The sequence below is a fragment of the Tachypleus tridentatus genome, chromosome 8 (assembly GCF_004210375.1).
Source record: "Tachypleus tridentatus isolate NWPU-2018 chromosome 8, ASM421037v1, whole genome shotgun sequence".
Lineage (NCBI taxonomy): Eukaryota > Metazoa > Arthropoda > Merostomata > Xiphosura > Limulidae > Tachypleus > Tachypleus tridentatus.
The window spans coordinates 9,370,471-9,398,231 of NC_134832.1; the positions used below are offsets into that span (position 1 = coordinate 9,370,471).

The 27,761-nt window shown below is 33.4% G+C and overlaps 1 protein-coding gene across 1 annotated transcript in view; it reads right to left on the reverse strand.

The window, feature by feature from the left end:
- Positions 1-27,761, reverse strand: part of LOC143258499 (tubulin-specific chaperone D-like) — a 114,897-nt gene that overhangs the window by 36,955 nt on the left and 50,181 nt on the right. Inside the window, 2 exon segments of the mRNA XM_076517553.1 lie at positions 2,805-3,030; positions 11,760-11,908. Coding sequence (XP_076373668.1) covers positions 2,805-3,030; positions 11,760-11,908 — 375 coding nt within the window.

A 27,761-nucleotide genomic window follows, 5' to 3' on the forward strand; every position in this document is an offset into this window, starting at 1 on the left:
CAGCACTGTTTAAAATTAGATGCTTGTGATGTCAAATTAGGAACTCAAATTACTAATATTACCAAACTAGAATATACAATAAGAACCTGATATCCTTTTAATGTGCTGAGATATGGCTTATGTACTGAATCAAAGAGTGGCAATTTGCCTCATTCCATTTCTGCAAATGGTCCCTTACATACATTTACTTAAATAAATGGCATGTGAATAATCAGTCAATAGCTCAGAATGTCCACAGAGCGATTTTCTCAACCATATTAATCTGTGAAAAGGCTACCATGTTCTTTCAGTTGAAGATTTCAAGGAGATAGGTTAAGTCTGCTCAAAGTTTCATATTTTTTTAAATCTAAATACATCTTAGTTACTAAGCTTAATAAAGTATAATGGAATTGCATGGTATCAGTGGTTATTTATGAAATTTTGGTTATCCAAAAGTGTATGTAACACCTAAAAAAATATTTATTTGCTATCCTCCACCTCTAAAATTTTAAAAGGTTTAGTAACATGCGTCAATCAGCAACCAAGTTCAAAGGTGGTAGCTAGAAGAGATAATTGTTTGTTTTACTTCTTTATTATTCTATATTTTACAAAAAATAAGTATCATAACTTATTTTTAACAATAATAATCTAATTAGATACATAATGTATAATATCTTAAATGTTACTGTATAATATAAAATACTAGTCCACTGTAGCACATCCAGCACCTTGTCAGTTTTACATTATTAAATACAGTAACACGATTGCATGTGTATTGCATCAGTGCAAATTACACTATGTTAGCTAGGCATGACTAGAAGGTCAGTATAATAAAAAATAATAAACACACATGGTTATAAGACTTAACTCATTTAAATTAAACATTTGTAATTTTATGTTATGATACATAGTCATTCTAGCATCAAAGAAAAACATAATTTATATTTCCTAATTTTTTTATAACAGCTACAACATGGGTGAATTGGCAAATCCCCATACAGATTATAGAAAATAACAAAATATAAAGTCTTACTGAAAACAATCATTTTAAATGTATTTAGGAGGTTTTAGAGATTACACAAATAATATTTCAGATTATTGGGAAGAAGAATAATTTTTTTAATACACTTGGACTAATGACCAAACTGACTATTTACATTCAAATCTCAAGTGAAAATATTTCATTAACAAATACGATTTTTGTGTGCCAAAAACTTTACTGAATGTTTGCCAAATGTTGAGAAGGTACAAATTCTGTTTCAAAAGTTATTGGGTAAATACTTAATATGTGCAAATGTGTATATGAACTTGTGTATTTTATACCAAGCCCACTGTGAAAGTATTAGTAAAGTAAAATAAAGATTTGTACATAAATATACTCAGTATTTGTTTTTAATAATCTGTGTGCAAAATGATTTTCATGTCAAGATTTAAAATACCTTCCCTCATCTCAAAAATATCAAATTTCCTAAGTGGAATCCCTTAAAACTCCTAAATTCATTTCAAATGTCTGTTTTCAATAAAACTTTATATTTTATCTGTTATTTTTCTATAGCCTATATCTATAAGAAATCAGTCAATTTAATGGACCTCATTATCACCAAAGAAAGATAAAAAAATTAAGTTGTTTTCTTTCTAGAATAACTTCAAATTCTACCATGAAACTACATTCATTTATCCTAAGTAGCTTTAAACTAGTAACAGTATACATCTATCTATACTTAAATTTTATTGTTTTATTGCCCTTTGAATCATGCCTAACCAATAATATGCACACCATTTATAAGTTGTAACTGACTCAGTTATGTGGAGCTTATGTTACACTAATGAAATACAGTACCAATGAGCTACTTTGAGTTGCTCATTGGCATATCTCATGAAAATGTTTATTATTATTATTATATATTTCACATAATCTAAACTAGCCTAAAGATATCCCTATTTTTATATCTTAATTACTTTTATAATAATAAACATGAAAAACAAGAAATAAAGTTCTTACCCAGGTCTTTTATTTTACTGTCGACTGTCAATGATAATTATACTTATTTATACTAATAGTAGTGATGCACTAAATAAGTTTTATTCAAACTAATAATGTGCTAAAGAATGTAGAATAATGATATGCAAAAAGCAGACAATTTCTACTAACTATAAAAAAAGCCCTTACAAATTCATCCAAGCTAATCTTTATCTTTCCTGTGGGAATGGTGTTTGTATTAATGGAGAAAATAGCAATATAATATAATGTCATTTGATAAAAGAAAACCTTGGCTTTCTATTGGTATACATAATGTAGTATTAATATAAATCCTGAAAAGAGAAATATGTGACAGATGGGTGTGGCATACTATTTGTATTCAAATAAAGTAAGAAAAAACTATTAACAAATAATGAAAGAGTGAATTAGACAGATAGGACTGATAGGAAGGGTCCAATTTTCTATTTGATCGCTTTGTAATCAAACAAAATTGAAAGCTGTAAAAATTTTTTTTTAATAGTGATGATTTTATTATAGTGAATAATTTATGTTAAATTACATACTTATTGGAGGGGTAGTGAATAAAATAGAGAAGAGGAGATGTCTAGAAAAATATATGTTGCATTCCTCAAACTAAGAAAAAATTCAGGACATTTTCAAAATATTGCCCAATAAACTTCAAACATATATCCTATTAAAATATGGATTACTGGTTAAGATTTAGTGCTATACTAATTGATATAGCCTAAACAAAATGTAGTTTAATTAAATTTTGAATGTAAGTAATTAAAAACTTGTGAAAAGTGCAGTAAATGGTGCTTTGGCAGAGAAAAGTAAGACAAACCTGTCAAACACTGAAGTTATAAGCAGAGCTCCAGCTATTTCCATTACATAAGGTTTCAAGATTTCAGGACTGTAAGCTCGAGCAAAAGACCAACAAACATAGCAGGCAGCATCCCGAATATGTGCTCCAACAGAAAAGTTTCCTCTTATTTCATCATACACAAGAGCTTTCAGGACAACTGGAACTACCTTTTCAAGATATTGTGGCAACAGTATCCCACGCCTCCCTGTAAAATAAAAAAAAAATAAAAAAACAGAAGCAAAATACTGTAAACTATATTAGTTTTAGTTTATTTATAAGATTTTCCTACAAACAAAAGAGGCTGTACCAATCATTGATTGAAAAAATGATTTATATGCTATTGCTATATGGACTGGACTTATTATTTTTATTAAGCAAAACAAAATAACTTACCAAATGATGGAACACATTACAAAAGTATTAACAGTAGTTAACAATTCTAAACAATTTTCCATTAAAACTTGAAACATTTTGATGAATTAAAATATAATTTATGTTGATAGGAAATAAAAAAAATAATTGAACAAATATTGTAACTTACAATAAAGATAAATAACAAAAAGCAGCAAGGCTGTCCATGTATACAAAACTTTATTGTTCATTATAAAACAATCCAAAAATGAAACAAGTGTATGACTTACAGCTGTTTGTTAATTTTTTTGTTTTATTATAAACAGTTTTTTTTTTTTCTTTTGCCAAGTTTCATTCTACAAAAATCGTGATTATTATCGTGAGAATCTCATTAACTACAAGTTTTTCAATCTAATTGTTCCTAATCTTTAACAATTACTCATTCTCCTTTAGTGATTAGCCTGCAGGCTTAAGCTAAAAATCAGATTTTAATACATGTAATGGGCAAAGAACATATAGCTTATTATGTAGTTTAGTGCTTAAAAACAACCAAATATTACACTCTTCAAAACATTTTGCATCAATAAAAGCTATTATAATAACATACCAGTTACACTCTCATACATCTGTTTTACATAATTAACTCTAAAAAGTGGTGCCCAACAAATATCCTTTATGATTAACTCTCTCCCTATGAGTTCTGTTGATTCAACCTAAATATTGATCCCAAAATTGACCTTTAAAGTTTCCATACTATGATTTCTGATATGTTTTGTTTATCTTCATGATTATGCAAGCTTTCAGCAAGCATTAAGTCATTTATAAACAAAAAAATCAGGATTTTAATGAAGAATTTTCACTAAACATTTTCTATCCATTAATGTACAAAGTCAAAATGTTGATTGCCATGAATACAGTGATTTTCATGTTAAAAATAGAAATACTTCTCTTCATCTGAAAAATCTCAAATTTAATTTCCATAACCTCTAAAACATCCTAAATAATATCAAACAATTTATTCAGTAAAACTTTTTATTTTATCTGTTATTTTCTATACCCCAACTTTATAACAAGTTGATCAATTTGACTAACCTCATAACTACCGAACAAAATTTCAAAATGAATCGAAATCCCCCTTTTTCTGTCTAAAATGACTTAAAATTGTAACAAGAAATTAGTTTTATATTTAAAGTTTAATGTATAAAATTTATTGCCCTTTCAACTGTGTTTAATATTTCAACCATAGAAGTTGTATATCACAAGGTAAAACACATTTATTTTTGTGTTTGAAAAATTGTTATTATGCCATTATTTTAACTATAACCTTAACTAACTTAACTAGTTTTTAATTTTTTATATTTTAGTTTCTTATAAATTAATAAATCAAGCATACACATAAAAAACAAGAATACAGAACTTACCTGGGTCTTCTTTCTTTTTGCTGTCAACTGTCTATAGTACTTAATCTTATTTTTTACAATAAAGTTTTTTATTTAATTAAATAATGCTAAAAAAAACAATAATAATAACATGTAGATAACAGACAATGTCTTATAACTATTATAATTACTCTGTTGTTTCAACTGTGATGAGTATTATTAAAAATTCAGCTAAGTTTATCAATATGTTTCTCATTGGAATCAAGTGTGAACTGAAAGTAAAACAAACAATTTTCTGTACAGAAAATAATGTAATATAATATATGATTTAACTGATTAAAACTTTGGCCTTCTAATGGTTATAAATAATATAGTATTAAATGTCAGAGAGAGCTACTGGAAGTTTCTGAAAGAATGGATGTGAAAGATTAATGTGGCAGGAGAGGTTTCTATTTCTTATCTTATGGCTCTATAACCAAATGACACTGAAGGCTGTAGAAATTATGTTTTGCCTAAATTATCACAACATTATAGTGAGCAATTTAATGCTAAAACAAAACACAAATGTAATAACGGGAAGCAGTTACTGAACATTTTGAAACGGTAACCTCGAAGTACAAAACAAACAAACAATATTTGTAATTATAACAAAAATATGATATACATAAGAAGTGAACAATTTGAATATACAAGGTATAAAATGTAGCACAAATGAAACAGTTTAATTAAAACAGATTTAAATCAAGTAAAGAATGTGTATTACTTAGGGACAATAGAAGAGTTTTATGTATTATGCTTCTTTTATTTGAAGTTCAATATGATGTTTGGTTGTCGAAAGAAATCAATGTCCTGTTTCTGTGTTGTGCTGGTAGATAGCAGAGTAGGTAGGGTTTGTAGCCTTATTTCCAACTTTTATAGATGTGCCCATGAAATCACATGCTTGTAATTTAAGGCCACATTTGGTTTCACCAATATAGGAGACCTTACAGTGTCTGCATAAGTACAAGTAGACAAGATGTGAACAATGGGCAATCAGCATATAATCTTTCTAGTTGAAAGTATTTTTAAGTCTGAAATTGGATTTCATAATAACTTTCATGTCAATTTGGGGATAGTAAGAGTTATATAATTTATTCAACTGTTCTGAGATAAAGTATCTCTATTTTCCAAAATATGGTAAGCAAATGTAGAAAGGAAGTTTAGGTAGAGTAAGTACCTTAGGTAGTTTGACAAATAAATTAGTTAAGAATGAGTAAGTTATTTTCTCTAATAAATGTTTAGGGTGGTCATTTTAAAACAGAATGTTCTGTATGGAAGAAATTTCTTTTGAAGGGCAAGGTAGGAAGAGGTAAGATCCAAGGCACAATGTATTAGGCAAAAAATAAGATTGCCTATTAAACTGAATGAAAAGGCCAGTAAATGTGTTCTTATGAAAGATAGAAGTTAAAAATCCATTAGCATCATGATTAATAAGAACATCCAGAAAAAAAGAGTAATTTGTTTCAATTCCATGAGTAAAGTATATAGATGGATTTAGTGAATAAAAGACAGTCAGTAAAGTACTGGATATTATCTTTACAACAGAAAGTAAGGAAACTATTATTAACACACCTCCTGCAGAGAACAGACTTGAAACTAAAGGGTAGTAGTTGTCAATCCAGTTAGTTGGTGGTAACAAAGAAAAACTTTGGCAAGAATAGAACCCAGTGTAGAGCTCTTAGCAAATTATCTTTATATAAGCTATCTGCTTGTATAAAGTTTTTTTTTTCCTCTTTAACAAGAGTCTTTAGTTGAGAGTTCAAGCATAGATCTGAAATTAAATTTAGAAATACCATTAAAATGTGTTTTTAGCACAGAGATTAAATAAGGTAATATTAATGGTTTTGTCCAAGGGAATATTTGTCAAAAGAGAAGAAATATTGAAACTAGCCATCACATGATGTTAAAGGAGGAATTTACTGATTTATAAGGAAAATTGGAAGGAATAAAATGTAAATTCTTTCCTTGTAAAAGGTTTTAAGATTGGTACAAGGAATTTAGCTAGGTTACTACTATGAATACCTAAAGTGGAAAGTACAGGTCATAACAGGTGTCTGCTTTGTAAACTTTTGGTAGGCCATATAATATTCCAGGATGGAAGCCTATAGGATATAATTTGCTGTAAACACAATAAAAAATAATATTGCTTAGGCTTCTAAAAATCTTTTGAGGTGTTTTTTTTTAAATTGTAAAGTATGGAATAATGGCCTTTTGTTTATAAGTTTGAACTTATTCATATTGTATAAAACTTCAAGCACTTTCTTAACACAGTCAGCTTTGTTGAGGATAACAACTCCATTTCCTTTGCCCAATCAGGTGAGGATGATATTTTTGTTTTGGGTGAGTTCTCTGATAGCTGCCAGTTCTTCAAAGAGGAGAATATCCTGCATGTGTTATAGAAGATGGAGAGTGCTAATTTTTTTAATTCAGTAGTAAATAGTTCTCATGCTTCCAGCACAAGAATTCCCAAGGATAGAGAAAGTTGATGTATTTGTCACAAGCTGTCATATTAAGAGAAATTCAGGATTTTTTAAAGATTACCTTATAATATTAAGAACTTAATATAAAACTTACATGATAATAAAATTTGGATTATTAACTATATTTTATCCCAAGCATAGTCAAATACCATGAGAGTTTAATTAAATTTTGAATGTAATTCAAGAAAAACCTTGTGATATTTGTGGTAAAAATTACTATAGTGAGAAGATTAATTTGTTATTTCTTTGATATTTCATAAACATACGTTTTTGGTTGCATTACCAGAAACATACTGCTAGAAATTTGATAGTTTAACTCTCTCATTATGGACTTGGTTAATTCAACTGAGTTTGTGACACCAATCAGACCATTACAGTTTCAATACAATAAATTTTAGTATATTTTATGGATCCTCACAAAACTTTGCAAGCTTTCAGTAAATATTATAAATCTTTTGTTGAGAAAAATCAGTTTTTTTAGGATTTTTACTAAAAACTTCTCTATGAATCAGATGTGAGGTATTCATATTCAAATGTACTTGAATAAAGCTTTGGGAATATTTGTACTTGTATTCAAATACTCTGGTAAAGAAAATTAATATATCAGAATTTCAATTCAATGGTACACTATTTGTATTCAACAAAGTAAGAAAGAACTATTAAGAAATAATGAGAGAGAGAATGTGACATGTAGGAGGAGTTTGATTTTCTATTTGATAACTCTGTAACCAAATAAGACTGAAAGCTATAAATATTATAATGATAATTTTATAATGAGTTATTTAAGTTACGTTTCACTACAAAAAAATTTACATTTCTCAGACAAGGGGAAATTCAGGATATTTTAAAACATTGTCTTACAAAACAATAAACTTAAAACTTATACACTATTAAAATATCTAGTGTTAGCAACAATTTTATACTATACTAATTAGTATAACAAATAAAAATGTAATTTAAAATTCATTGGGGTTTGTGTAATATTGGTTGTTAAAAACTAGTTTAATTACATTTTGAAGGTAACTCACTTATAAACTATATTCTATATTATATAACTGAGATATTTATTATGATATTTTTTATTATATTTATTATTATTATTATAAACTGTATTCTTTATTACATAACTGAGATAAGCTTTTGTATTTCTATCACCACCATGAAGAACAACTACAGAAGTCTACATCTTTCTCTGGTACTTTGCCAAGTTGTAGCACCTTACAATAGCAACATCAGATAATGCTTTCAACATGGTCAAGGGTTTCTGCTTGCCTGGATTTGAACTGAAAACACTACCTAATGTGAGAGCTCTTCTACAGATAATGACTAAGAAGATAAAGGTTTTAATAAACCTAAATTAGCTGGCAGTTTATCCAATTTTTTTCCTGAACAGGACCTCTGCTTTTCCCACGTTACAGCTTTTGGTCAGGGATAGCACAGAAAAAGCTAGACCAGCTAGAAAGTAATTTCCAAAGCATCAGCCATCATGTCTTACAATTTAAAATCAATGCAAGCAACTGATCTACTTGAGAGAGTGGCCAGAGTTCAGTTTGTAACGCCTACTCAGAAGTTAGGTAATCTAGATACTGGTACATCAAAAATTACTTTTCACAGATCAAATTGTGCTTACAGATTTGGTGAAGGTACTGATAACTTTTGAGAAGGCAAAATATTTCATCCACGGTTATAACAATATTACCTCTAGTTATATTATATTATGGACTAATGCAGTCCAGATATAATTTTATGCTTGTCTCTGTACTTAAGAAATCTATTCATGTTCAGTTGACTCAGCATTAGATCCCAGATTTAAACTTGACTGGTGTTTCACTAGACCTATGGTCTAGGAATCCAATAAAATTCTCCTGCAGCAAAAAGTAAGAAAGTGTTCTCAATAAATAATCCTACAGCCATGGAATCAAAAGAGGACCATGATTCTCCCCCCCCCCCATTGCAAAAGAAGTAAATTCTACTTTTTTGCTGCCTTCACAAAAACCAAGCCACTTGATCTTCAGAGGATATAGAGATCAACACCTACCTCTGTTGTCCTTGATTTCCTAAAGAAAGCAACCATATAAATTGTGGACACTTTGTAGAATGGAAGGAAACTGCCTGTTGTAAAGACATAAGTGTAGAGAATATTTTGCAGGTTTTCCACCCTTCATATTCAGGCAGGCAGACGTGCGTAAGGTGTCGTCGGTCATATAAACTATTGTAATATCCACGAGAAAAACACTCCTATGCTATCTCTACTAGTCAAATGCTACCTAAGTGTTCCAGCATCTTCTTCTTCCATTAAGCATATGATTAGCATCAAAGACAAAACTCACTGATCTGATTGCTACAGCCTCATTGATAAGCCTGATGTCCATAAAGAACAAGAGATATAATATCTATAAGTGTCATATGAAAATATAGTTTTTGTTTTAAACATTTGTTATTGCATTTTGAAAAATAAAAGTATTGAAATATTATTAGTTGTTTACATTTGTTTCAGTTTTTACACAGTTTATTTTGTAATATATTAGTATTGAAGTCTATAATACAGTAATGATAAAAAACAAAGTATTCATGAATACATTCTTATGCAGTTGTATTCAAATACTTAGAATCTTTTCTGTATTCATAAAAATATGGTGCATTTGTATTTAAATACTCTTCTATTCAATATTTGCCCCAACCCTGATGTGAATATAAAGTGATGACTGCTCCAAGTGTAAAATGATTTTCATGTTCAGATAATACTTTCTTCATCTGAAATATCAAATGTTTTATGTTAGTAAAACGTTATATTTTATCTTATGTTTCCTCTACCCTAAATCTATATGCATCTGGTCAATTTGACTAACTTCATAACCACTATAAAAAATACAAACCTAAATTTTTTCTTTCCTTCTAAATTATGACTGCTAATTGTAACAGGAAATTGCAGTCGTTTATCCAAAAATAACTAAAAACTCATATCAGCATACATCTGTTTCTACTTAACTTTTATCGTTCTTTTGCCCTTTGATTTATGTTTAACCAAAAGTTCTATCACACAAGTTACAAACAACTCTGTGAATGTGTAACTCACATTACCCTATTAAACTGTGTAAAGCACAAGGTACTCACAAGCACACTTTTTGACAAATTATTATTAATCTTACCTAGTCTAACCTTATCTTACCTAATAATCTTCTAATTGTTATATTTATGATAATAAGTAAGGAATACACATAAAAATAAAAAATATAGCACTTATCTGCTGTCAAGTTTTAATGAAACTTAAGCCTACTTCTTGCCATTACTACAATTAATAATGTACTTAAGAACACCAAATAATAATATACCAAAAGCTAAGTTCTATAACTATCATAATTGTTCAGGCTTTCTAGCTATACAACAAGAACCTTTAAATATTCAGTGAAGCCAGTCAATGTGATTATTACAAGAACAAGTTTGCCAATGAAGCAGAAAATAGACAATTTTCTGTACAAAAAACATAAAATAATGCCATTTGATAGATTAAAACTTTGGCTTTATATTGGTTCTAAATAAAATAGTACAAGATGTTTAAGAAAACTACTGTTAATTTCTGAAAGAGAGAATCTAGTAAGTTGGTCTGATTTTCTAGGTTATTGCTTCATAAATAAATAAGATTGAAGGCACTATAAAACTTATGCTTTGTCTGAATAATATTTATATTATAATGAGTAATGAACATTAAATTTTGTACTTCTTGAAGGGGTGGTAAGTAAATTACAGAAGAGAGAAGACTTAGAGAGCAAATGTCACAATTCTCATACTAAGGAAGATTGAACATTTTTAAGAGTTTCCTTGTAAAATTAAGAGCTTAAAACTATATGATATTAATTTTGACTTATTATGTTTGATGTAAATTTTATTTGTTTACAATGATATTAAAGTAGTTTAATTAAGTTTTGAATGTAACTTTCTAAAAAGTCCTGACATGCAGACTTTGACCTACCTGTAGTGAGAAAGTTAAACAGCAATATGTTTAAAATATAAATATTATTCCATTGTAAGATGTATTCAGATTAAGAATTTTCTTTCTCTCTTGGTCAAAAGATGGGACAGAAATGGAGAAAACAAACTTGTTATAATAAGTTCACTTTTTAAAATGATTTTCTTCTATGACAGTACCTCAAGCAAACAACTTATATTTCTGTGCTGTGTATTTATTTATTATTACTTTAATTTAAAATATTTGATACACTTATAACTACATGAAATGTCACTAATTTTTATTTTTATTTATTTTTTATTAGTAAGCTTTTAATATAATAACTGTTTTGTATTGTTAGTTTAATATATGCATTTAAAAGTAAATTATATTTTCTAAACTGGATGTACTTCAGAAGATGGTACCTGGATTGTGGCTGAAAACATCATTAATAACAAAGGTACCCAAATGATGCAGTGCAATCTTTATAAATAAAGATGTAAAAACCTTATCTTTCACTAGCCACATTGATTACCAGGTTGAGTTTTAGTTTCACTCTAAGTACATAGTTTACTCTGATCAGAAGGTATATTAATAGCACCTTAAGCTTTCTTGCCTACATCACATTGAGTGGTTTCATATAAAAAAAACATTTACATAGAAATTACAATACATAAAAATAATCTCTTAAGGTTGTGAACTCTTCTAAAATCTGATTAGAAATAAAAGAAAAACATACCAAGTTCTGCCAGTGCAAGACATCCACCATGCCATGCAGAATCTTTTTCTCTAAAACTGAAAAGTTCTAACACTGATGATATTATGTCACCAGATAACACCTCTGGAAGACGGCCAGTAATGCGTCCAATACCTTTAGCAGCTGACCATCTATATCATAAACATAAATATATGATAAACCTATCAAATGTAAAAGATTATTATAATAATAATAATTATAATAGTTTTTCTACTTATAAATGTAGTCAGTTATTTGTTATCATCCTCATATGAAATTAATATAAAAATATCAACACCAATGAAAACACCAACTGATGGACCAACATTCTAATTATTGAGTTTTTGTCTTTCGGCATTGCACACTCCGAGATAAACTAGTATATCAAGCTAGTTAGTTACTACCTTCTTTAATGTTTAGTTCTGAACTATAATATACTGCTTGATTTTATCAGAATCTTTTGAAACATTAAAAGTTTTTTTCAAATTCTAAACCTACAGTGCCAACAGGCACTGCCAGGTACCATAAGATGTGTTAGAATGTCACAAAGAACTACAATATAAAAAAAAGAAAATAAATACTGTGCCATTAAAAAAACAACAGTTATTCCAATGAAATCAAATATAAACAAAGATAAAATTAGCACATACAATTAAAGTGTTTAAAAAAGATCAGCACTTTAAAAATTACTAAACAGACCTTCAAAATGATTAAGAAATGTTAGGGTTTGTAGTTTGTGATCATTAAGTTTCAGTGTGAAAGTTTTAAACAAAATATTTAATGAAAATACTTGTAATTTAAAGATCTGCTACTATTAAGCTAAATAAATATCTTTAAAGGTCTTATTAGAAAGATTACAATTTTTGTCTACAATGTATGAATACCTATGTCTAAGAAATGGAAAAAAGAGAAATATGTAATCAATATATATGTGTGTATAAACCAATGCTTTCACACAGTGATATCAAGAAACTATCATATTACACTACATGGCTAAAAGTATGTGGACACCACTTCTAATTAGTGGGTTCAGCTATTTCTGCCACACCCATTGCTAACATAGGCATAAAATCATACATACAGCCATGCAATCTCCATATGCAAATAATGTCAGTAAAATGGGTTGTACTGAAGAGCTCAGGGACTTTCAACGTGGCACTGTCATAGGATGCCACCCTTCCAACAAGTCAGTTCATCAAATTTCTGCTCTGCTAGAGCTGCCCCTGGTCAACTATAAGTGCTGTTATTGTGAAGTGGAAACATCTAGGAGCAACAACAGACCAGGCAGGAAGCAGTAGGGTACACAAGCTCACAGAACGGGACTGTCAAGTGCTGAAGCATGTAGCATGTAAAAAACCATCTGTCCACAGTTGCAACACTCACTACAGAGTTCCAAACTGCCTTTAGAAGCAACATCAGCACAAGAACTGTTCATTGGGAGCTTCATGAAATGGGTTTCCATGGCCAAGCAGCCACACAGAAGCCTAAGATCATCATGTGCAAAGCCAAGAGTCAGCTCAAGTCATGTAAAGCACACCACCATTGGACTCTGGAGCAGTGTAAACTTATTCTCTAGAGTGATGGATCATGCTTCACTATCTGGCAGTCTGATGGACGAATCTGGGTTTGGCAGATGCCAGGAGACCGCTACCTGCCTGAATGCATAATACCAACTATAAAGTTTGGTGGAGGAAGAATCATGATTTGGGGCTGTTTTTCATGGTTTGGGCTAGGCTCTTTAGTTCCAGTGAATAGAAATCTTAATGCTACAGCATACAATAACATTCTAGAGAATAGTGTGCTTCCAACTTTGTGGCAACAGTTTGAGGAAGGCCCTTTTTAAGTTTCATCATGACAATGCCTCTATGCACAAAGTGAGGTCCATAAATATATGGTTTGCAGAGGTTGGTGTGAAAAAACTTAACTAGCCTGCACAAAGCCCTGGCCTCAACCTCACTGAATATCGTTGGGATGAATTGGAACACCGACTGCGAGCCAGGCCTTCTCACCTGATATCAGTGCCTGACCTCACTAATGCTCTTGTGGCTGGATAGAAGCAAATATCTGCAGCCATATTCCAAAATCTAGTGAAAAGCCTTCCTAGAAGTGTGAAGGCTGTTTTCCATACCCCGTGCAAAACTAATCATGATGTGACATAAAGTAACTATCATATATACTAATGCTTTCACAAAGAGGTATACAGTAACTGTATCACATGTGTATATACCAATGCTTTCACACAGTGGTATAAAGTAACTATTATATATATGTATATACTAATGCTATCACACAGTGGTATAACATGGCTGTACTGTACTTATTTAATGAAAAGTTATTATAAAATCATGCACGTAAAACATGAAAGTTCAAATGTGTAAAATAAAGCATGCTATATTAATTTCAATCACATTTCTAGAAAAAGTGCATTAAATGCTGTACAACTTGTAAAACAAAACAAGTATTACTAATTTTTTTGTTTCAACTATGTAATTCATTGATTTACTCTTGGATGCTTTGATACAGAAAAAGAGAAAAACTTTACAGCCTCTAATAGTAAAACAATACATTTTCATAAAATTTTGTTCCACAATCTTTAAATCCTTCACTGAACCTAAACAGTCTTGTATGAGCTTAATTACATGAAAATGTTGCAAAATATTACCCATGTGCTTAATACATTGCACAAGACTTGCAAAAAAAATAGGCTTTGATATAACAGAAGTAGATATAAAATATACCACATAAATAATGGATTCTTCAGCTTGAGATTCTACAACCATTCAAATATATTTCAGGATCATTGATCAAGAATAAATGTGAAACCTGAGTTATTTTTAATTTGGCTTACAACTTACAGAAGTTCACAAATGTATTAAATATTTCAGAAGTGAACTTTTTATTGATACATATGAAATCATACTCCATATTGTATTCACACTATAAACGTTAAGCATTTAACACTAGCAGTGCATTTTTTTTTGTTGACCAATTCCCATTGTTATTCAACAATTTATAAACATTTTTGATGGACAAAACAAAATTGCTATTTCAATTGCTGTAATTTCATATTTTCTTTCCTTCTACTTTATAACAGGAGTTAAAAGTATTATACAAGGGGTAAAAATTATATGTGAAAAACATTATTACTTTTAAAAAAGATTGCAGAATACAAAGAAAAAAAATTACAAAATGTACTGAGGCCTGCAAAACTTATGTAGATGTATATGATACATCAAATAATGATCTATGTCAAACATGACACTGTTACAAGTTACAAGATAAGTAGAATTAAATATTAATATATATTTATAAAAGGAGAAACTGAATAAAGATAAAAAGATAACTTACACAATGTATGATAAAATGTTTACAAAATAGTATAAAATTACAAGTGACTATATACACCAAAACAGCGAGTGATTTAAAAAAAATGTGCAATTCTCTTTCAAATACATGTAAGATGTTCCTTCTAAAGTTATATGAATACTAAAAACTTTTATGATATCACTCATCACAATATGTAAATTAATATACTGGATAAACTTTGACAGAATGGTATTTATATCTTAATTTAGTAAACACTCATGGGCTTCAAAAAATGGGAAGAAGAAGCATTCTAGTAATTTGATAGAACAATAATCAAATATATGTGGTATATTCAGTTAAAAACAATATCCTGACAAGTATCAACTCGTCAAATAATAAATTCAACCAAGAAGTAATAGGAGTGTTCTGCAGTTATTTGAGAATTAAACAGGCTGGATGCACTTGAAAGTGAGTGGAAACAATTTTTATTTAGACAGAACAAAAAGTTTTATTTAGTTGCAAAGACATTGCTGCTACTGAATCAGTGAAAAGTTCCTTAGTTTCCCATACCCATGCAAAACTAATCATGATGACAAGCAAGCAGGCATTAACACAAAGTAAACAAATTCAAAAGGTAAACTTGCTTCTTTTTTTTTTTAATCCAATCTACAGTATCATCTTATAAAATATGTTCTCTCTTAGCAATGACAGGCTGTTATATTTACTTAATATTCTACTTGGCCAATCCTTTTAACCATGAAATATCCTTTCAGACAAAGTAGACATTATCTGTAATAATGAACAAAGAAACAAAGCCACTAGAACAAGGTAAGGCTTAATTACTTGCTGGACCACATATTACTGACATCACAGCACATAACTAAATAACTGTAAGTGTTAACAAATTTCTATATCATAAAACATGCAGAAAACATATCTCTTCACATTGTATATATTCTACTTATGATGTTTTTGAGTATGTTATCCCGAAACCAAAATCTACAGAATAATAGTGTTGCCTCTATTTAGAGAAAGAAAATTAACAATTTTTAATCACTGACTAACCATATCTATAGTTGTCAAATAAATGTGTATGATTGTGTGATAAGCAAGCACATCATGTTCTGTTGGATGTTGTTGTTTAGTGATTATTGGTGCAAAGCTGCTAGGCTACCTGTGCCAAACAACCAGTAAAAAAGTAAATATAAAACTAAAATTATTAAAACACTTAAAAAAGGAATCATGCTAAAACAAAACAAAGTCCAATTTTTGAATTAAAAACTTAAGAGTTAAAAAGGCCAATGGCCTTTAAAAATTTAAAAACACAAATAAGGGGAACAGTGTAACCACTGCAATTGACACTGCCCAATGTCAAGGGCGACCCCATGGTAAAAATGTGTTTAAAATGGTGCTGCCATTCATTATCATAATAAAAGCATGACAGTAAAATGTTGGCTAATGTGACTTGAGTGTCACACAGATTACACACTGGTGCATCAATCCTAGATAAAAGAAAGTGATGAGTTAAGAACTGTGACCAATGTGTAGCCTTGCCAGGACAACTTACTCCTTCTGATCCTTATGGAAGCAAGACGATGAAAGAGCTGTAGAAAGTTTGATCTGAAAAAGTTTATCACATTGCTCATTCAAAGTTAACTGCCAACTAAAGCAGAACCAAGCCTTGAATATAGGATGTCAGCGAGCTCGTTCCAGCAAATACTGACGTGGGCTGGTATCCAGAAAAACTAGATAGAAGTAAAGGGTAGAGAAATGAGCCAGTTGGTTTTGAATATCAGCAATAACAGGGTGAGAACTAATGTGAAGCAATTCCAGGGCAGGTAGAGAGCTAAGCAAGTCAGTATAAGCAGTACAGTTCAGGTACTGCATAGTTTCTCTGTGATTCAAGGCAAGAGAAATGGTGTACAATTCAGCAGCAAATGCAGAAACTGTTTGGACACAGAATCCACAACTAACACTGGTAGAGCCCACAGAGTCACCTGATTTCAAGCAATCAACATAAATGAAAATGGAAGGATGGTTCAAAAGGTGTTCGGCAAATAGAAGGCAGTACTTCCAATCAGGAGTATCCACCTTCTTCAGGTGACTCAAAGAAAGGTCACATTTGGAGATGGTAATAAGCCATGGTGAGATGGGCTGACCAGTGGATACAGCTATGTTATCCAAGGACAAACCCAATTAATTCAACTGCATTTAAATATAAATTCCAAAAGGAACAATGGCAGACTGTCTTATCTGAAAAAGCATGGCCCACTGAGGAAGGTAAACACAACCCCAAGTAGGTAATGATAATAGTTTTGAACCATACATTAAAGATAATTGCAAACAGCAGAGATGTAGAGGAGGTTCATGAGACTCAGGGTACAAACTATGGACTGGAGAAGTGCAGAAGGCCCCTGTGCAGAGCTGAAGCCACTGATGGTGAATAGGGTACAACATCTTCAAGGCCAAGGTCGTGGAAGAGCCACAGACCAGAGACCCATAGTACAGTTGTGACTGAATGAGGGTGCAATAGATTTTTAGCACAGAACATTGATCAACTCTTCAAGAGGTGGAAGAGAGGATATGGAGAATGTGTGGAATGAAGGTCATCTTTTAGTCAAAAATAACCCCCAAGAACTTTGCCTCAGGGACCATGGAAAGTACAACTTTTCCAAGATAGAGGTCAGGATCTTGGTGAATATACCATTGGCAGCAGAAGCGTATTCAAATGGTTTTAGAGTAAGAAATGTTAAAAGCATTTGCTGTGGTCCACTTCAGTAAGCAATTGAGGGCAGTCTGTAACTGCTGTTCAATAAACCTCATGCTCAATGAGAAATGGAAGTCATCAAAACTCTTTGCAACTGTAGAGGGGAGTTGTCCACTGATGGCTTTAACCTTTATTTAAAAAGTTTGACACTCAAGATACAGCCCTGAGTGACTCCAAGTATTGAACCCACATGGACTTGGAATTGCTGATCCATTATAATGTGTTTAACAAAAATGGATACATGGCCATACAACCCATACAAGTGGAGGTCTTGCAAGAAGCCAATACCTCCATGTTTCATGATAAGCTTTCTTAAGGTAAATAAATACAGAAACAAGATGTTATCACTTGAGAAAAGCTTCCCTGATTGGCATTTCAAGTCGAATCAGGTGATTAATAGCGAAGCTTTGTTATTGGAGCACACACAAGGTGGGCAAGAGACGGTTGTTTGATTCAAGGAACCAAACAAGACGAGCATTAGCCATTCTCAATAACATCTTACAGAGACAGCTCTTCAAAGCAATTGAATGGTAGTTTGAAGGAATCTTGGGATCCTTCCCACACTTAGGAAAAGGGAAGACAACAGCATGGTACCAAGAAATCAGGAAAAACATTCTCCCGCCAGATCCAGTTAAAAACAACCACAAGAATAGCAAGAGAGGCAGAAGAGAGATAGCACAGTATCTCATAATGAACATCATCAGGTCCAACTGATGAAAAGCAAGCTTGAGTTCCACCAGCGTAAAGGAGAGATTATAGTCATAGATATGACCAGCCCTAACAAAATAAAAGACAATCGTTCTGCCTGTGTCTTGATGGCTATGAAGGTGGGGGATGAGGCATAAATGCCAAATATATGAGAAAAGTTTTTGCCGAGAGTACCAGTGATGATTTGGGCATCAACAACTTCCTGGCCATCAGAGTAAGATCAAAAGGGGGGAGAAGTATACTGTCCACTGACCTTTCGAATCTTATCTCATATGACTTTGGAACTGGTGGTAGAAGAGATGCTAGAGGTGCATTTAATCCAAGATTCCTTCTGGCTCTGATGTCTTACCTGCCAAGCACGTGCACAGGCCTGCTGAAAAGTGGTGCGATTTGAAAGTGTGGGAAACTTACAAAAGGTATCCCAGGCCTGTTTTTCAGCCTTTTATACCTTTCTTACTGTGGAAAATGTGTTGAGGTTTTAGGAATACATTGAGCAGCTGCCTGGATAATACAGTCAGTAATTGCTGCCACACAGTTGTCTACCAATAACTTACAGATGATGGCAGGACGAAGTTCTCTGAAAGCAACTTAAGAGAGCTAGTTGGCTTGATCCAGATTCTGCCAGGGCATGTGGTTCAGGTGGCATAATCCATGGCCGGTCCTTCTCAAAATGATAGAAAAATTATCACTGCCCTGTGGATTTACTGTAAATCCTCTAAGAAAAGTATGAGAAAGGTGAAGGGGAGAAGATAGAGAGATCAATAGCAGTGAAAGACTGATGCATGAAAATAAGTAAAAGAACCAGTACTCCCATCAACATCAGCACCACCCCAGAGGAGATTATGTTCATTAAAATCTCCCAGTATTAAAAAGGGAGACAGTGAAGGCATCAAGTTCTGACTTATCATAAGTATCTTCATGAAACAGGTAGAGAGAATAAATAATGATGGTATGATCCAAGGAAACACAGATGGTTACAGCCTCCACGGGTATATCAAGTTGTAAAAACATGGTGAGCACATGTTGGTCAACCAGCAGCACAACCCCTCCCATGCACTCGTCCATCACAGAATTGTCATTTCTGTACAAAGAAAACTGCTAAAAGGTGATTGCATTAGCAGGTTTCAGAAACGTTTCCTGTGAGGAGACACATACTGGATGAATAAAAATCAATCAAATCATTAATGTCCTCTATATTCAAATTGAAACCTTGACAGTTCCACTGGATTAAGGTGGCCATTTTTATTTACGTGGAGGAAAATGGGCCAGGGATCCCTTCTGTTTTCAACTATGTTTTTTTTCTTTATTGGATGACGATCTAACAACCTCCCTGGATCAAGTAGGCAAGTTTTTGTCTGTGGAAAAAGGTTCAAGTGACTGAGGACATGAACAAATAATTGTTTTACATCTCAAGGCTGTCAAAGAGGAGGAACCCTAGGAAACACTCAAACCCGAAGGAAGTGGAACCAGACAGTCAATGGAAGAAGTGGCAAGGAAAGCGATGGAAGTAGACATAGATCCACCAGCTCTTCTAATTGTGGGGGGCAAAAGACTCTTCAGGTGTTTTGCAAACAACTCTGCTGAAGGTACTGAGAGATATTTCTGCACTCCTGACAGTGGAATGGAGTGCAGCAGCATATGTCTGAAATGGAGAGGGGGACAATAATTCCCAAGCATCTGGGTAAGAGAGATTATTTATAGTCTTCAAGCATTGCACCTCTTTCTCATCCAACCTTTTAGGGCAAGAAATAGAGTAAAAGTGGTGTGGACCATTACAGTTAACACAGTTTGGTTCCAGTTTGCACATGCAAGCATTGTGGTCTTTGTCACTGCCATGAGCACATGTTAAAGAATCATAACATGATGTTTTTGAGTGACAAAACTGCTGACACTACAAACATCTGAGAGGGTTGGCAATGTATGGTTGGACCTTACAGTTCAGAAAACTTGTTCTGACTGTAGCAGGAAGATGTAGTGATGTAAATATCAATACCAGAACATTAGTTGGCATCATAATTCTGTCTTTACGAGCAGAGATTTGGTGCACAGCAAAAACATCTTAGCTGGTGAAAGCAGCATAGATCTCAGACTCAGGAATGTTCTTCAAATCCTTCTCAACTCTAACTCCTCTGAAAGAATTCAAAATTGCATGAGGATTAACCTCGATGGGTATATCTCCAAAGGCCTTCAATTTCAAGGAGTTTGGTATGCTATGGTGAAGATGTTTCCACCAAAATGTCTCCAGAGCATAACTTCTTTACTGACTTAAGGAAGCCAGCAAGCCCCTCTAATCCCTTTTGAATAAAAAAGGGATACATCTGGCCTAAGGATTTCTCAGATAAAGAATGCATAATTAGAAATGGCCCAAAGGACTTGTACAGTGTCTTTCGTTGGCTTGTTGAGGCATCAATAGAGGTAAAAGCAAGATAGAATCTTGCTATCAGAAAAGACATTATCTCCCAATTAATATATGCAAGACTGATCAAGTAGCAATAAATATAATAGTCTCTCATGTGCACAATTACTTACTGAAAGCATGTAATAATTGAGCTGTTTAAGTACAATGTATGTACTACTATCCTATTAGCAGAAGCCAAGGAAACAAGTGTAAATAGATAGAGTACCTAGCACATTAATAGTTTGTAAAACTATAGATGGTAGGTAGAAATTTAAAAATACAGTTTAAAGGGCTCTGCAACTTTTGCTTTCTGAGTTACCAGGTAGTAATGCATGTACAGTTTAAGTTCTAGATTTTTTGTGTCTACCACTTGATTTACTTCACACTAATTTTGTTGCAAATTTGAAAAAAGAATCTTACCTTTTTTTTTTCCTATTGATTACAAACATGTACACTGAAGAAGGCCATGCAAGTTTGAAAATTGCTTTGAAAGTTTAAGAACTTTTTAAGATTCTGTAATGGGTTGGGAAACTTTATAGGTAACTTACAGTGTAGATCCTACACTGATGAGCTAAGGAAGGGAGAATGTATAGAATGAGAATATTTTCAATGTTTTCTTTCAAAATTAAGAAATTATCACTTAAATATTATAAAAATTGAATTACAAACTATACTTTTATACTAATTTTATTGACATAATTTAACTTTATTATCAATTTAAATTTTGATGTCACTGTGAAATTAAAACATCACGAAATCCATAGAAGAGCCAGGCCTATACTTAAACAGTTACATTGTGAATACATCTTGCTAAAGGCTTTTCTTCTGTGTAGTGATGAAAATCAAATATAAAGGATGTGAATTTATACTGAACATCTTGAACTTTATCTACAGTGAGGATGCTGATGCTACTACCACTCTTGCAACCCCAGGACTGGATTAATGTTTACCATGGCCAAGCTAACAGATAATGATATGTTTCTGGCTAATGTTTGCTACATTAGTCATTGGACTAGCCATAAAATTATTAGGAGCTAAGAAGCCTAGTTCAGTAGAGGAGGATTCCACCAATGCTAAGCTTGTGATAAACATGATAACAAAGACAACAAAATTAGCCATTACCTTGTCAATTTGAGAGGAACAAAGCTTTTAAGCAGCCCAAAAGCTCTCATGATTACTGCTTTTGATGCCATTAAAGTTAAGAAGTGAAACTTGAGAACTGACACCTATTGAAATTGCAACTTTTTGGTTTCACTATATGGAAGTGGATCATATCAAGAAAGTATAAGCAGCCTTACTCTCCAGACAGAACCGTACAGATGCTCTCCATGAGATCAATCTCTGGAACCCATTGCAAAAAGGTAGAACAACTAGAAGATCAAATGCCATTAACACCAGCAAAATACCACTACCCCACTCTCAACTGAATAAAAATGATTAGATTCAGAAAAATCCTCCATACTCCACAAGAAAAATATAGACAAAAATGAAATCGGCAAGAAGTAAGAACGTCTCTCATAAGCCATCAAGGTTTTGGGGATAAAACCTAATATGAATAAAGGAGAGTATAGTTATGATGGGACAGTGCGCATGAAACATCAATTGCAAATACACCAGATCAATGACACCAAAGGTTCAAGAGCAGGTGCAGTAAAGCAGTGAAGAACAATAAAGACATACTAATCTGGAAGAACTATCCAACAAGGGGGTCTATAAATCTGAAAGGAACATAATGAAAGGTAAGAGAGGAAAACACTAAACTGTACTTGCAAAAATAGAAGCTGTGGGATAAGACTGCTTGATTACCAATTTTGGAAGAGATATAATTCCCATAATCAAACAGCCTCATGAGGAAATCTGTAAAAAAAAAGGAACAGTGGGCCAATAAGAGGGAATTAAACCCAACTCAAGGACCAGCAGTGAAAGACATTCCATTTTCACTGATTAACCTCAATAAAGGGAGAGCATATGGGCTGTGCTAAAAAAGGAAATGACAAATCTAGACAACCTCAATCTGCCAAGGACCAAATAAATGTCAGGCATGAAGATGGAAGGATGGCATGAATGACTGTGAGTGACGTTGACATAATAGGGATGGAGTTTTAGGAAAAGGCAACAGAGAGGTAGTTTAGAGCTAATAAAGGAGGAAAGAAAACCAAGATTATGGCAGCTGGTAAGGAGCAAACAGAAGAACCTGACACAAAGTGGCATGGATTACTGAAGTCACCTTCAGAGGATAAACATAATAGTACTGATTGGTCCAATCCTGGTTGCGAGCAATAATATCTAAAGTCTGAGGATGAGGAACTGGAGACCAAGAAAAAAGTAATTTGGTATTGAGGCAAACAGCAAATTCATAAAGCTGAGGAGTACATCACTGACTGTAAAGCTACTGGAAAATCTGAATGTCAAGAGACCACTCCATGGGATAACTTTTACCTGGATGGGAAAGGCAATCAATCATGAAGTTAAAAGCACACAGAACATGACAATCAAGAAGACATGCAGACTGCAATAAGGAGTTCCAAAGTTCGACTGCAAAGGGAGCAGGTGTACCTTTGGTGACTGATGTAAGCCACCACTGTAAAATTGTCTGAATGAAACATGATTAGTTGATTGCATAAAATAGAAAGGAAGTAATCCAAAGCATGTGGTCCCTTGCTGGGACAGCAGTAAGTCTACAGATTTACAATGCTAAAGTCAGAGGTACAATTCCTCTCAGTGAACACAGGAGATAGCCCAATTTGGCCTTGCTATAAAAACATACAAACACACACACTCACTCTCAACCAAAGCATGTGGTATCACTAAAGGTTTCAAAATATTGATATGGTGAAATATTTTAACCAAAGACCATCGTCTGGAAGTTTCCTGCTGATTGGCTGATACCTCCAAACCATGGAAAGAAGTATTTGTAAATATGTGTAAATCTGGATAAGGTGGAGGAAGTGGTACACCTATGTTGTCCTTATTTAACTACCAATGCAGATCATCTAAAAGAAAAGGAAGAAGGGTACTTAGGGAGTTCAAGGGATCCTGAGCAAGATTCCATTAGTTGTGCAGAGTCTAGTGAAAAGGCTGCATATGTCCCAACCAAATGGGTTAGATACTACCATAGAAGACAAATCTATAAAACTGATAGATCCTTGTAAGCAAAAAGAGAAGAAACAGTAAGATTGTGGAGAACCGATAGCTCCACTGAGCAAAGAGGAGAAGGTTTGGACTGACTGAAGTAAGAGTTGAAAAAACATTCAAGTGTATTAAATATTGAGCAGCTGATAGGAAATATTCCTCCAACTTGAGAACCTAACCCACTCTATCTGCTTCTGTCAGAAGCATAGATCAGGCAAAAGCCCTGATAACTTGACAAAAACATAAGGAGGAGTCAAAGCAGGCCTGAAGAACAATGTATGAAACTGATACACAAACCCTGTGGTGAGCAAATCAAAGACAGCATCTGGACTGATAAGAAACAGCAATAAGGAGATAAGCAATCAAGAAATCTACTTTGGTTATTCCCATTCCTGGAGAAAAAGTCCACAGTGTGAGAAAGGACTCCATGGTAAAAATGGGAAGATCCAAAATGATTGAGATAGGAAAGCTTGATCACAGAATGCCAGTCTCCAGTTTTCTTGAGGACCACAAAAAACCTGGAGAAGAGTAGTTGGCAGGCTTGGTTGATCTGTGAGAGAAGAGCCAACACTTCTTCAAATAGACACTGACTGGTAGTAGTATCCTGAAGTAATGGGAAGAATATATGGTAGAGATACGTTGTCTCACAGGTTCCACCCATGATTCCAAAGATTCAAAAATACCTCCAAAAATAGACTGATGGAGAAACGAAACCATCTACATGTCTCAATGGCCAGTAGATTATAAATAAACCTGTTACAAGACAGCATCCCTTTCAATAAGATCTGTTGTTGTTGTTTTGGTGTTTTATGGCACAAAGCAACTAGGCTATCTGCACCAAAGGTACAATAAAATGTTAAAATTAAAGTAAAATTAGTAAAATTCATAAAAGAATATTAAGGTCAAACAAAACAAAGTTTAAAAAACATAAATAGCATTAAAACCAATTTTTACATCTAGTCTACATTGGTAAGAGAAAAACTACAGTAGTACAGGTTGTAAAGGACTTTCTGTAGCATAATTGTACTTATCATAACAGCCAGAAAAGACTAACAGGAAAGTTCAAAAACCACTGTTATTCACATCAAATTGGCCTGGTTCAGAGTTATTTGACATTATGGCCATTTTCAGAATGTAAAGTAATAAAAGTTTTAAAAGACTTGAAGCAAAAGTTATAATTAAACTCGCCAGGATGACTAACAGCATAAGCCACCTGAAGTTGGCCTTTCCAATCCTGGTTTTGAGTTATTTGAAGTTAGGGCCATTTTCTAATTTCAAATCCAACTAGATGTACTTTGATTCTTAAAAGGGAATCGCATTAAAAAAGGTTGAATGTACAAATTAAAAACCTTATATGGCATTAAAAAGATTAATGGCCTTTAAAAAACTAAAAACATTTCCAAGGTGGACAGTGTCACCATTACCAATGACACTGTCTAACATTACAGATAAACCTTGGGACAAAACATGTTTAAAATGGTGTCATCTTTGAGAGTCATGATGGCTGCAAAACAGTAAAATGTGGCTTATTGTGATTAGAGTGTTACACAGACAACCCATTGGTGCATCAATCCAGATAAAAGAAAATGATGAGTTACAAAACTATAACCAATGCATAATCTAGTTAGAACAACTTCCTCTTTCCAATCCTTACAGAAGCAAGATGGCCAAAGTCCAATATAGGGATTTATTTGGAAAAGCTTGTTTCCACTTTGCTCATTCCATGTCAACTGCCAAGTGGCACAGAACCAAGCCTGGAATACAGGACCATAGTTCATGTATAGAACAGACAGCAGCAACAGCACCAGAGCAGACAGAAAAGAACGGGAAAGTGTTGAACCCACACAAACATGGAATCACCTGTAGCACAGAACATTGATCTGTTCCCCAAGTGGTGGAAGAGAGCACACGGAGAATGTTTAGTGCTCTTGTACACTTGATCCGTAGCTGCTTGATGTGTGGTATAAAGGTCAACTTACGATCAAAGATAAGCCCTACAAACTTTGTCTCAGGGACCATAAGCAGCACAATTTCACTGATACAGATTTCAGGATCAGGGTGAATACCTTGTTGGCAGTAAAAGTGCATGCAGCTGTTTGCTGTGGTCCATTTCGGTAAATGATTGAGGGCAGTCTGTAGCTGCTACTCAATATACCTCATGTTTGACAACTAACATGAGATGTGAAAGTTGTGGACATAAAGCCCATTTCCAATAGTAAGAGGGAGTTGTTCAGTGATGGCATGAATCTTTATACTGAATGGTGTGACACTCAAGACACAGCCCTGAGAGACTCCAACTTCCTGTAGAAAAGAACAGGAAAGTGTCGAACCTCCACGAACTTGGAATCGCTTATCCATTAAAACACTTTTAATAAAAATGGGCAAATGGCCACACAACCCATATATGCCATACCTTCATGTTGTATCATAAGCCTTCTCAATGTCAAGGAATATTGATACGTTATTTGAGAAAGGCTTCTCTGATTGACGTTTCAAGTCAAATCAGGTAATCCATGGTGGAGCACTGTCGTTGGCCAGTCTCTCTCAAAATTATAGGAAACTGCCTCATGGATTATCATCAACCCTCCATGAAAAGTGGGAGAATAGTGAAGGAGAGCAAATTGAGAGATCAATAGCAGTAAAGGACTGACTAGGTGCATGAAAATAAGTATAAGAACAGCTATTAAAAAGAAAAAGGTTGTGATCAGAGAGCAAACGAGCTACAGAGCGACCACTCCCATCAATATCAGCATTTCCCCAGAGGGGATGATGTACATTAAAGTCCCCCAGGATTAAAAAGGAAGCCAGCAACTGTTCAATGAGAGCATCAAGGTCGGACTGGTCATACATCTTTCCAAGTGACAGGTAGAGAGAACAAGCAGTAATAGTACAACCCAAGAAAACATGGATGGCTATGGCTTCAAAGGGTGTGTCGAGCGACAAAGACAGGGTGAGCACATGTTGATTGACCGACAGTGCCACCTCATCACACAGACTGTGAACAAAAATTATCGTTCTGCATCTTGGGGTGAAAGACGGTGTGTCCAAGGAAATGCCCGTACCCAAAACTAAAGGAAGTGGATCTTGGGATTTGCTGAAATGTATGTAAGGGACAGAGATGAGTGTTGAAGTTGATTCATCAACTTTTTTAACCATGGAAATCAAAAGACTTTTCATTTTTTGGAGTATGATTATTTTGAAAGCACAGAGAGATCTGTCTGCACTCCCACTGTAGTTGTGAAATGAAGTGCAGCAGCATAGTCCACGATGAGGTGGTGGACAGCAATTTTCAAGCATCAAAATAAGTAATGTTGTGAATCGTTTTCAAATGCTGCACCTCTTTTTCTTCCAACCATTTAGGACAATAACGAAAGTAGGACAGGTGAGAGCCATTGCAATTGACCCAATGAGGGTCCATTTCACACTCACAGGCATCGTGATCCTTGCTACTGGCAATGAGTACACATTGAGGAATCACGACGTGATGTCTTTAACTGACCAAGCTGCTAATATTGGAAATATATGAGAGGATTTGGAATGTGTGGCTGTACCCTGCAATTAAGATAACCTGCCTTGATGGTGGCAGTTGGACATGGTGATTTAAATGTCAGAATGAGGACACTGGTCAGCTGGACACTGTCCATCTTTACGAATGGAGATGCACCTCACTGCAGAAATTCCTTGGGTGGAGAAA